Below are 12,943 nucleotides of genomic sequence, written 5' to 3' on the forward strand. Positions count from 1 at the left end.
TCTCTCAGCTCTGCTATATTGTAACAATATTACAACCCTGTCTGCCTGTGAGCTGGAAGCTGCAGCTGAGAGGAACCTGCAGATGTGTCAGGTATAATCACACACAGCTCTGGAGTGAGATCAGGAGAGAAGAGTGCGGACATCACACATCACAGTGGTAACTACTCGTCATGTAAAATAAGCTTTGGAGGCAGAGTTATCTTCCAGGCACCATCCTCCCCAGAGCCTGGAAGAGGTCACTTATATAAAGTGATAAAAGATGATTTGTCAGCAACAACACATCAGATATGAGACACACAGGTAGGACCACTTTCAGTAGTCTATAACCTGTATGCCCATATTAATAGTTTAGATAGGTCAAATATGGTGACATATGCCCTTTCAGTCCTCCCCTGGATCAATTTTATGGACGCCAGATATGTTGATGTAATGTGTGCTCCACCTAACTAAAATCTTCAATCTCTCCTTCCTCTCTGGTATTTCCCCTTCCTCTTTCAAAGACAATCATTACTCCATTATTAAAAAATACCCCTCCTCTTGATCCTACCTGCACAAATAACTACAAACCAGTCTTCAATCTCATCATCATCTCAACTCTTGGAGCGTCTGGTCTATTCCCACCTTAACAGTTACCTCTCCACTCACTCTCTCTTAGATCCATCACAGTCTGGCTTCCACCACCTACACTCTACAGAAACCGCACTCATCAAAGTTACCAATGACCTTTTGACAGCAAAACGTAATGATGACAACACTCTGTTAATTTTTCTAGACCTCTCTGCAGCCTTTGATACTGTTGACCACCATCTCCTGCTCTCCATGCTCCAATCAATAGGTATTACGGACATTGCTCTTTACTGGTTCTCTTCCTATGCTTCTGACTCTTTCAGTGTATTACTCGCTGGCTCCACTTCTCCTCTTCCTCTTACTGTTGGGATCTCTCAGGGCTCAGTTTGCGGCTCTCTTCTGTTCTCTCTCTACCCAGCCCCCAGCAGATTAGTCTTTTGGTATGACCTTTATGCTGATGACACACAACTATACATGTCACCCCCTGACCTTACCCTGCTGTACTACAGAACACCAGTGACTGTCTGACTGCAGTTCCCAACATCATGTCTGCTCTATATCTGAAAAGCAACCTTTCCAAAACTCAACTTCTTCTGCTCCCACCATTTACTGACCTTCCTAAATCTGACATCTCCCTCTTCGTGTGTTAACGCCCCGGTAGCAGTCGTGCTGTCTGGGTGTTATATTTGACATCAATCTTTCCTTCACCTCCTATATACAGTCTCTTGCCCGCTCTTGTCACTTGCACCTAAAGAACATCTCTAGAACCTGCCCCTTTCTCACCATGGAAACAACACAAACCCTCACTGCAGCCCAAAACCACTCCTGCCTTGACTACTGTAATGCTCTATTAATTGGACTCCCCCTCACTCGACTTTCTCCTCTCCAGTCCATCCTTAATGCAGCAGTCAGGGTTATCTTTCTGGCTAATCAGTACTCGGAAGCATCCGCTCTTTGCTAATCATTGCACTGGCTACCAATTCACCATAGGATCCAGTTTAAACTACTTGTTCTCACCCACAAACCTCTCCACAGTGCAGCACCCCCCTACATCTCCTCCGTCGGCATACCAACTCGTTACACTCCGCAAGCGACTTTGAACTAACCTCTGCACTAATTTGTACCTCTCAATACAAGCCTTCTCCCGAGTTGCGCAAATACTCTTGAATGCTCTACCCCAAGAAATTAGGACTAACCACAACTTATACAGTTTTAGGCGCTCCCTAGAAACACATTTGTTTGAAGCGGCCTATCATTTTCCCTAACCAAAGTCCTTTTATATATAAATAGCCCATTCACTATTTATCCAAAAATAACTCTTCATCAAACTCCACCGCACCCAAAAGCTTCATAAATATTGGCTGGTGACCAACTCAGGCAGCCTTTACCTATTCCCCATTTCCTCAAGATGGCTGGACCACCATTGCAAATACGCACCTGTACTTTGTGTCTCCCCACACCCCAATGTAGATTGTAAGCTCTTATTTTGCTTTAACTATTGTATTAACTTTAAAGTTGTTACTTATGACATTTATGAACTGTTGAATTGTAAAGCACTGCAGAGTATGTTGGCGCTATATAAATAGTTATTATTATGAAACGTGGCTTTTTGGGCTATAGAGTCGCAAAACAAGGTTAACCCCTTTCCAACATTGGGTGTAATGGTACACAGATGCCGGACTCGCCCACTGTGCGGGCTCAGCTCCAGAGCCCACACCTTTCCGGGCACAAGACAACCGATTTGTACGATCCACCCGCGGCTGTTAACTAGTTAAATGCCACTGTCAATCTCTGAACTCACTCTTACCGGAAGCACATCGTAAATTCCTCCCATCGGTGACCCTGTCACATGATCACGGGTCACCGATGGGTTGCATGTCAACCAGAGGTCTCTAGCAGATCTCTATGATTGTCATTGCCAGAATGCTATGAGTGCCACCCCGTGGACGCCGCTCACAGCATGCGAACATTTCTGCTACACACAGGCGATCTGATCATCGCCTGTGTGTGTAGCAGAGGAGATCAGAGTACTGCAGTTTCTAGTCTCCCATGGAGACTATTGAAGCATGCAAAAAGTAAAAATAAATATAAAAAAATAAATAAAATCAAACATACACATATTTGGTATTACCGAATTCAAAATCGCCCGATCAATATAAAAAATAATTAACCCAATCACTAAAAGGCGTAAAGACAAAAAAAGGGTGATCAAAGATCGTATCTATACAATAATGGTATCAATAAAAACGTCAGCTCGGCGCGCAAAAAAATAAGCCCTCACCCAGCCCAAGGTCACAAAAAATGGAGACGCTACAGGTCTCGGAATATGGCACCTGTTTTTTTTTTTTTTTTTTTTTTTTTACCAAAGTATGGATTTTTTTTCCACCACTTAAATAAAAAAATAACCTACACAGGCTTGGTGTCTATGAAGGTATAATGACCGGGAGAACCATAATGGCAGGTCTGTTTTAGCATCTAGTGAACATGGTTAAAAAAACAAACAAAAAAAAAAAAACTGTGGAATTGCACTTTTTTTGCAATTTCACCGCAGTTGGAATTTTTTTCCCGTTTTGCAGTACATGATATGTTAATACCAATGGTGTCGTTCAAAAGTACAACTTGTCCCGCCAAAAAAAGCCCTCACATAGCAATTTGACCGAAAAATTAAAAGGTTATGGCTCTGAGAAAAAGCGGTGCAAAAAACAAAAACACAAAAATGGAAATACCTTTGTTCGTGAAGGAGTTAAACACAAAAATAAACACAAATTTTGCCATCTAAACTACATAAAAACTAAGTCAAAACATGGAGTTAAATCATTGTACACTTACACCATCCAGAAAGAAGATTTTTTCATCTGTACATCTTGCACTTCTTTGGAGGCCCTGCAAAAAAATACGGTAAAATTGTTGACAAAAAAATTATAAAAAATTATAACAATAACCGTAAAAACAAATCCTTATTAGATGCATGCGTTTTTAGGCTAATCGTCACTTAATATACAAAATTTGAAAGCAGGTCTTTATGTAAAACATTCGTAATTACTAGGAAAGGTACCATGTTGAAGTCGTGACCATCCAGATACATTTGCCGGCTCCTAGAAGATACTGATATTATACAGTGGAGGTACAGTCGGTAAAGAGTCTTCAGAATAATGCTCACTGGCAAGAATGCACTGCATTTTACGGACTAGAAGACGCACCGGGCCATAAGACACACCCCAAATTCGCCGAAGGGAAATAGGGAAGAAAATTAATGCGTCAAATGGGGGTCCGTCTTACAGTCCAAATTATGCTTACTGGGGAAGGGGATGGGATGGCAGCGCTGGTGGAGCAGGGTCACAGGAGATGTTCGGTGGTCCGGCGTTGATCTGACTCCCATCCCAGGCTGGTGCGGCAGGTTCGATGGTGCGGGGGGCTCCGCTAACATTTTGTGAAAGCCCAGAACCCCTCCACATCCATTGGTGCAATGTGGTGATCTCCGGGAAATTGGCTGCCGTAGGCGGTGCATGAGTAGATTGAGATCTCATCTCCTGAGATCTCAGGATGAGATCTCGTTGCCGAGATCTCAATCTGCACATGTGCTGCCTCCGGTGGCCATTTTCCTGGAGGCCACCATATTGCAGCAATGGATGTGCAGGGGCTCAAGGCTTTCATGTTGGCGGAGCCCCAGCACCACTGAACCTGCCATATCAGCATGGGATGGGACTCAGATCATCGCCCTGCAGCGTCAAACCACTGAACATCCCCTTTTCTTTTCGCAGCCCAGGGCAGGCAGAATCACCCAACTCCTGCTGCTCCTGGTTAGTATATTCAAACTATAAGATGCACCCCCATTTTCCCCAAAACATTTTAGGGAAAAAAAAGGTGCATCTTATAGTGCAAAAAATACGGCAACTCCTGAGGGAATAATTGAAAGCTTTAATGCCAGTATTCTGGAGTAAAAATATTTGAAAGGTCATACAATTTTGAAGAAACTCGTGGCTGAGCTAACATTTTTGACTTTCGGCCTTATTATTTGATACTAGATGGTGGCCCGAGTCTACCGCATCGGGTATTCTAGAATATGTATATAGTTTATTTATAAAGATTTCAGAATAATGCAATGAATACACAGGATTCAGCTGGCCAGGCTCGACCAATTAGTGAAGCGTGGTTCAAATCCCGCGCCAATTTGCGGTCGGACTGCGCCTGTCACTGATTGTTCATGGCCGGCTGGGCGTGACCGATCAGTGAAGCCAGGGCAAGCTCCAGGTTGTTGAGGGCCCCGGGCGAAAGAGTCTCACAGCCCACATAGCATATAACACAGCCCACGTAGTATATAGCACAGCCACGTAGTATATTGCACAACCACCTAGTGTATTGCACAGCCACGTAGTATATAGCAAAGCCACAAAGTATATAGCACAGCCCACGCAGTATATAACACAGCCAACGCAGTTTATAACACAGCCCATGCAGTATATAACACAGCCACGTAGTATATAGCACAGCCACGTAGTATATTGCACAGCCATGTAGTATATTGCACATCCACGTAGTATATAGCACAGCTACGTAGTATATTGAACAGCCACATAGTATATTGCACAGCCCACGCCATATATAACACAGCCCACACAGTATATAACACAGCCCACGCAGTATATAACACAGCCCATGTAATATATAGCACAGCGGCGTAGCATATAATATAGCCTACACAGTATATAACACAGCCCACGTAGTATATAGCAATGTGGTCACCATATCCCTGTTAAAAAATAATTAAAATAAAAATAGTTATATACTCACCTTCCGGCGGCCCCCGGGTCCAGCCCAGGCATTTAGCAATGCTCCTCGCGACGCTCCGTTCCCAGTAATGCATTGCGGCAATAACCCGTGATGATGTACCGGTCTCGCGAGACCGCTACGTCATCTGGGGTCATTGCCGCAATGCATTCTTGGGAACGGAGAGTCGCGAGGAGCGGGAAAGGCTGCCGCGGACGCCGGAAGGTGAGAATATAATGATTTTTTAAATTATTTTTAACATAATATGTTTTTACTATTGATGCTGCATAGGGAGCATCAATAATAAAACGTTGGTCACACTTACAGGGTTAATGGCAGCGTTAACGGACTGTGTTACACCACGTTATGCCTCACATTGCCTCCTTGAATATGATTTTGGAGTGAGGTTGCTTTTCTATGGCAGATGAAGATCAGACCAAGTATCTGGACTGCCATAAGCATTTGACTATTAGGCAGTGCCAAAGTGTGTTAATTATTGTTATTATTTTACAATGTATTTCAAAGCATTACAGAAGCAAACAAATGCTTGTTCAGGTACTTTGGAGGGGCAAAAAAATGTGCAAATAAACTTAGAGGGAATCTGTCAGCTGTACCTTTACATGGCCAGTCCTTTCCTCCAGTACTAGAAAATCAGCTTCTGAATAGATATGCAAAGCTGCCTGAATTCACATATACATAGGCAGTCAGTAAAGCAAAAAGGGGTGGAGCTGGGCAGGGAAAAGAGATTGAGTGACAGAGGCTTCAGATCTACAGCCTCATTTGTATATGCTGATTTCTTGGTAATAGAGGAATGGACTAACCGTGTAAAGATAGTGTGGGACCTGTTTTTGAAAGACCTCCGAGCAAATACTGTATATGTTCAGAGCGTGAAATCCTGCTGATAGATTCCCTCTAAGCTTATTTGAACACACACATTTATCAAGCTTTCCATCTAGCACTCAAAACACAAACAATATTGCTATAACCTAACACTTTGGAAACACAGTGAAGGATAAGGCAATGTCTTGCTAGACATGACTTATTTACTATTCCATTTTAAAGCATCGATTGTGTGAAGAGCAGAACAAAAATGGTTACCTCAATGAACCAAAAAGAATTTGTGATCAATATTGACCTGTCCATTCAAAGACATTTTAGCTATAGTATGAAATCCCATTTTATGTCTGTGAAACTGCCACCTAGGCAGTTTCTGTACTGTATTGTTTGTATTGTGAAACTGTACTGTGAAACTCTTTTCTCTCTTTGTTCAAACAAGCAAAACTTGTATAACCAGTCCACTGAAACTACTTGTGCAACTATATAAAGAAGGGATAGCACCTTGAAGGCAGGCGTGCTTCAGAAGGCTTCCCAGTGATACACTATACGAGACATGTCTTGTGTATTATTTCTGGTGATTCCCCACTTCCAAAGGCTACTCCGACTGAGTGTGATCTTGACATTTCCTGGCGCCTGAACAGGGACCCGAGGTCTGTGTATTCCTTCAAGAACACCGGCAGAATACGAACTAAAAGAGAATCTGGGATAATGGACAGCAGATGAATAAAAACCTGGCCAGGTAAGAGACACTGTTAGATCTCTTATATCTGCCCTGCACTGTCCGTAAGATTTTCTGTGTCGTGTTTTTTTAGCGGGTAGTTCTAGTAGAGGAGGATACCTATAGCTCGGGTTCTTGAACTATTTAGGAATTGACCACCTCACGGAGTACAGCATTGAATGAGAGTGAATGTGAATAGAAGGTGTGTGGAAGTTGGGAATAGCCCTATAAGCCGCCCAGGGTGTTGAAACAGAAGAAGTGACTGTCCCACTGGGCAACGTGGTTGCGTCCTTTCGGGGAGACCTCCGCGCCTATGTTCAATCTCTGACCCTGTCTTTGACGAAAACCTGGTGACGGATAAGTGTATGATAGTATGAGCCCAGGACAGATAAATTAGCCTGGGACAAGATTATGAGTGTATGATAGTATGAGCCCAGGACAGATAAATTAGCCTGGGACAAGATACGTTGTATTTTTTTCTGTCTGGTTGCATTTGTGTTGTTTGCTATAGGTGTAGGAATCAGGATTTTCTTACATCAACACGGTACGCAGAAGCCGTTAAACATCCTAGCTCCTTAGGAAGAAGGTAACGAGGTATTCTCATACCCAAACGCCACCTAGGGCAAGAAGCTCAGGATAAGAAAATGGTACCATCCTAGCTCCTTAGGAAGAAGGTAACGAGGTATTCTCATACCCAAACGCCACCTAGGGCAAGAAGCTCAGGATAAGAAAATGGTACCATCCTAGCTCCTTAGGAAGAAGGTAACGAGGTATTCTCATACCCAAACGCCACCTAGGGCAAGAAGCTCAGGATAAGAAAATGGGGAAAAAGCAAACAAAGTCGGAACCAGAAGAATTAGATATCTATACTATCATAAAGGAGAGAAGTGGTGAAGATGCCACTAAGGGGCTGAGAAAGATTTTTAGTAAGTTTGGAGTTACTAAGACAGAAGCTTTTAGTAGAAAACTATGGGAAGGAATTCAGGAAAGAAAAAAAAAAAAAAAGGCATAATCAGAGACAAGAAATGGATAGATCAGATCCAAGCGTTGATTGATGTCTCTAGGGTAGCAGAAAATGAGGGAAAAACAGAGGCAGAGAGGAACAACGGGAGTGGTGGCTCAGAAATCTGGACAATCAGTAGACAAATATTATCTAAGTGTAGAAAATAATTTCAGAGATGAAGGCATGGATCTAACCGCTTCAGGAATGAGCAGATTGCTAGTCTTGAATCACAACTGCTGAAAATGAAAAATCATTGTGTTGATATGGAAGCCCAGCTGATTCAGTCTGGGGCTGAGGTCAGAGCTGTGAAGGAAATGACAGCAGCTAGTGATGCCATTATTACTCAGTGCAGTGTGGAGCTGGATTCTAGTTCCCAACTGATTACTAGTCTGAAAAATATCATCAATGATTTTTCAAATGTGGTGCCGGCCTTCTCTTTGTCTCTGAACACAAGGTCAGATCCCCAACCAATTGTGCCCTGTGCAGGGCAAAAAGGGGGGAGTGATGGAACAGGTGCGGGATCAAATATTTTATCAAATTTTGATCCAATAACAAAAAGTAATGACAGGTATGTGCTGTCTAAATTACAAAGAAAGTTTAAATGTGACATTGTTAAGAGTTTCTATCTGGTCTCTGGTCTTTCTGATTGTTTGTTTTGTTTTAGCTCCTTTTATTCTTCTTCTATTTGCTAAGTTTGCTCTTTTGTTATTGAAATGAATTGTTAGACCAGTGTGGTTTAGACAGGAGGCAGAAGGGCCTTATCTGAGGTGCAATGTGATTGCAATGATAATAGGATTTGTTAAGGCCCCGTCTCACTAAGCGATTTACCAACGATCACGACCAGCGATACGACCTGGCCGTGATCGTTGGTAAGTCGCTGTGTGGTCGCTGCGGAGCTGTCACACAGACCGCTCTCCCCAGCGACCAACGATCAGGGGAACGACTTCGGCATCGTTGAAACTGTCTTCAACGATGCCGAAGTCCCCCTGCAGCACCCGGGTAACCAGGGTAAACATCGGGTTACTAAGCGCAGGGCCGCGCTTAGTAACCCGATGTTTACCCTGGTTACCAAAAAAAACAAACAGTACATACTCACCATCTGATGTCCGTCAGGTCCCTTGCCGTCTGCTTCCTGCTCTGACTGAGATCCGGCCGTACACTGAGAGCAGAGCGCAGCGGTGACGTCACTGCTGTGCTCTCACTTCTCACTGTACGGCCGGCAGTCAGTGAGAGCAGGAAGCAGACGGCAAGGGACCTGGACACCGAAAGGCGAGTATGTAGTGTTTGTTTTTTTTGGTAACCAGGGTAAACATCGGGTTACTAAGCGCGGCCCTGCGCTTAGTAACCCGATGTTTACCCTGGTTACCAGTGAAGACATCGCTGGATCGGTGTCACACACACCGATTCAGCAATGTCAGCGGGGCCTCAACGACCAAAAAAAGGTCCAGGCCATTCCGACACGACCAGCGATCTCGCAGCAGGGGCCTGATCGCTGGTACGTGTCACACATAGCGAGATCGCTATGGAGGTCGCTGTTGCGTCACAAAACTTGTGACTCAGCAGCGATCTCGCTAGCGATCTCGCTATGTGAGACGGGGCCTTTAGTTGTTGTTTTTTTGCTGTTTTCTATCAGACCCCTGTGAAGTAAATGAGGTTAGTTACAAAAACCTTTATAGATGGATTGTCTCCAAAAGTGAAGGAAAAGCTTAAGGCCATGTGCACACGTTCAGGATTTTTAGCGTTTTTTTCGCGTTTTTTCGCTATAAAAACGTGATAAAAACGCGAAAAAAACGCTAACATATGCCTCCTATTATTTACAAGGTATTCCGCATTTTTTGTGCAAATGTTGCGATTTTTTCCGCGAAAAAATCGCATAGCGGAAAAAAAAGCAACATGTTCATTAAAAATGCGGAATTGCGGGGATTCCGCACACCTAGGGGTCCATTGATCTGCTTACTTCCCGCACGGGGCTGTGCACACCATGCGGGAAGTAAGCAGATTATGTGCGGTTGGTACCCAGGGTGGAGGAGAGGAAACTCTCCTCCACGCACTGGGCACCATATAAGTGGTCAAAAAATAAGAAATAAAATAAAAAACAGTCCTATACTCACCCTCGATGTCCAGCGCAGTGTTCCCGCCTCTGTGCTGCACGCTGGCTGGTTCCTGTAGCTGGTGTGCGGAGAAGGACCTTGCCGAATGACGTCACTGTCCTGTGATTGGTCGAGACCGCTCACGTGACCGTGACGTCATGGAAGGCCCTGCGCGCACACATCAGCTATAGGAATGGACGCCGGTGAGGAGATCTGATGTCTGCGGGTGAGTATAAGCATTTTTTTTATTTTTTTTATTATTTTTAAACGTTCTATCTTTTACTATAGATGCTGCAAAAGCAGCATCTATAGTAACAAGTTGGTCACACTTGTCAAACGCTATGTTTGACAAGTGTGACCAACTTGTCAGTCAGTTTTCCAAGCGATGCTACAGATCGCTTGGAAAACTTTAGCATTCTGCAAGCTAATTACGCTTGCAGAATGTTAAAAAAACGCAAAAAAAACGGAAAAAAAACGCAAAAAAAAAAATGCGGATTTCTTGCAGAAAATTTCCGGTTTTCTTCAGGAAATTTCTGCAAGAAATCCTGAACGTGTGCACATACCCTAAAGGTATCGTCACACTAAGGGTACCGTCACACTAAGCGACGCTGCAGCGATAGCGACAGCGATGCTGATCGCTGCAGCGTCGCTGTGTGGTCGCTGGAGAGCTGTCACACAGACCGCTCTCCAGCGACCAGCGATGCCAAGGTCCCCGGGTAACCAGGGTAAACATCGGGTTGCTAAGCGCAGGGCCGCGCTTAGTAACCCGATGTTTACCCTGGTTACCAGCGTAAAAGTAAAAAAACAAACAGTACATACTCACCTGCGCGTCCCCCAGCGTCTGCTTCCTGACACTGACTGAGCTCCGGCCGTAACAGCAGAGCGGTGACGTCACCGCTGTGCTTTCACTTTCACTTTTGGGACCGGCGCTCAGAGTGTCAGGAAGCAGACGCTGGGGGACGCATGTGAGTATGTACTGTTTGTTTTTTTTTACATTTTACGCTGGTAACCAGGGTAAACATCGGGTTACTAAGCGCGGCCCTGCGCTTAGTAACCCGATGTTTACCCTGGTTACCAGTGTAAAATATCGCTGGTATCGTCGCTTTTGCTGTCAAACACGGCGATACACGGCGACCTAGCGACCAAATAAAGTGCAGACCTTCCAGCAGCGACCAACAATTTCACAGCGGGATCCAGATCGCTGCTGCGTGTCAAATACAGCGATATCGCTACCTAGGACGCTGCAACGTCACGTATCGCTGGCGATATCGCCTAGTGTGACGGTACCTTAAGCGACGCTGCAGCGATAGCGACAACGATGCCGATCGCTGCAGCGTCGCTGTTTGGTCGCTGGAGAGCTGTCACACAGACCGCTCTCCAGCGACCAACGATGCCGAGGTCCCTGGGTAACCAGGGTAAACATCGGGTTACTAAGCGCAGGGCCGCACTTAGTAACCCGATGTTTACCCTGGTTACCAGCGTAAAATGTAAAAAAAACAAACAGTACATACTTACATGCGTCCCCCGGCGTCCGCTTCCTGCAATGACTGAGCGCCGGCAGTAGCAGGGCACAGCGGTGACGTCACCGCTGTGCTGTGCTTTCACTTTCACTTTCACTTTGTGGGGCTCATTCAGTGTGGGAAGCGGACGCCGGGGGACGCATGTGAGTATGTACTGTTTATTTTTTTTACATTTTACGCTGGTAACCAGGGTAAACATCGGGTTACTAAGCGCGGCCCTGCGCTTAGTAACCCGATGTTTACCCTGGTTACCAGTGTAAAATATCGCTGGTATCGTTGCTTTTGCTGTCAAACACAACGATACACGGCGATCGGACGACCAAATAAAGTTCTGAACTTTATTCAGCGACCAGCGACATCACAGCAGGATCCTGATCGCTGCTGCGTGTCAAACTAAACGATATCGCTAGCGAGGACGCTGCAACGTCACGGATCGCTAGCGATATCGTTTAGTGTGACAGTACCTTAAGGCTGCAACCCCTGATTGGAGAACCTTGGAAGACCCACACCTGGCTAGACAGAAAGCTGTAGGGATAGAAATGGACTTAAGAGAAAATTCTAAGCCAGTAAGAATTGCACAGGCTAATACTGGCTCTGCTAATCAAAAGTTTACTTGTCATTACTGTAAGAAGCCAGGACATTTCCAAAGGGAATGTAGGAAGAGAAAAGCAGATATAGATTCAGGAACCTTTGTACCCAAAAATAGGCAGACTCTTAATCTCGCGTCTTTGCTCCCTTTTAGAGTCTGAGGGGGGTACCATACCTGAGGAAACTGCACTCTCCAACTCCTTTGACCCATCAGAGTCAATGCATGATTGTGTACAATTAATGGAACAAGAGACTCAGGGCTTACGTAATGTACGTGACAGGCCACTCTGTAATGCTACATTTGAACTTTTCATAGATGGCAGTAGATATGCAGATATGAATGGACAATTTCATACAGGTTATGCGGTAGTAACTCAGCATGAAGTGCTGAAAGCAGAACCTCTCCCTGCCAATCAGTCTGCACAAGAAGCAGAACTTACGGCATTGGTTGAAGCTCTAAAAATAGCCAAAGATCAGACAGCAAACATATACACTGATTCTAGATATGCACATGGCATTATTTTCGATTTTGGCGTAATATGGAGAGCCAGAGGTTATATGACTGCTTCAGGCCAACCTGTTAAACATGCCTCCCTCATTAGACAGATTCTGGAGGCAGCACAAGAAACTAAAGAAATAGCGGTGATAAAGGTAGCTGCACATGTGAGACTCGACACCGAGGAAGCCAGGGGTAACGATAAAGCCGACAAAGCAGCAAAACAGGCAGCACGTAAACCCTTACATCATGCCCACACACTAGATAGCTCTGAAGATGATGAGGAGAGATTGAAGGAAGCTCAGAAACAGGTAGACGACGAAGAACGAGGGCAGTGGCAGAAAAAAGGGGCAGAAG

The 12,943-nt window shown here is 44.7% G+C and overlaps 1 protein-coding gene across 5 annotated transcripts in view; it reads right to left on the reverse strand.

Moving 5' to 3' along the window:
• The window catches only part of LOC143764762 (C-Jun-amino-terminal kinase-interacting protein 4-like), a 951,487-nt gene that overhangs the window by 359,223 nt on the left and 579,321 nt on the right, over positions 1 to 12,943 (reverse strand). For all 5 annotated transcript variants that reach the window (XM_077250696.1, XM_077250698.1, XM_077250699.1 and 2 more), the window contains one exon: positions 3,397 to 3,450. In XM_077250696.1, coding sequence (XP_077106811.1) covers positions 3,397 to 3,450 — 54 coding nt within the window. The remainder of the gene's footprint in view (positions 1 to 3,396; positions 3,451 to 12,943) is intronic.

Source organism: Ranitomeya variabilis, chromosome 4 (genome assembly GCF_051348905.1).
Source record: "Ranitomeya variabilis isolate aRanVar5 chromosome 4, aRanVar5.hap1, whole genome shotgun sequence".
In the NCBI taxonomy this organism is placed as follows: Eukaryota; Metazoa; Chordata; class Amphibia; order Anura; family Dendrobatidae; genus Ranitomeya; species Ranitomeya variabilis.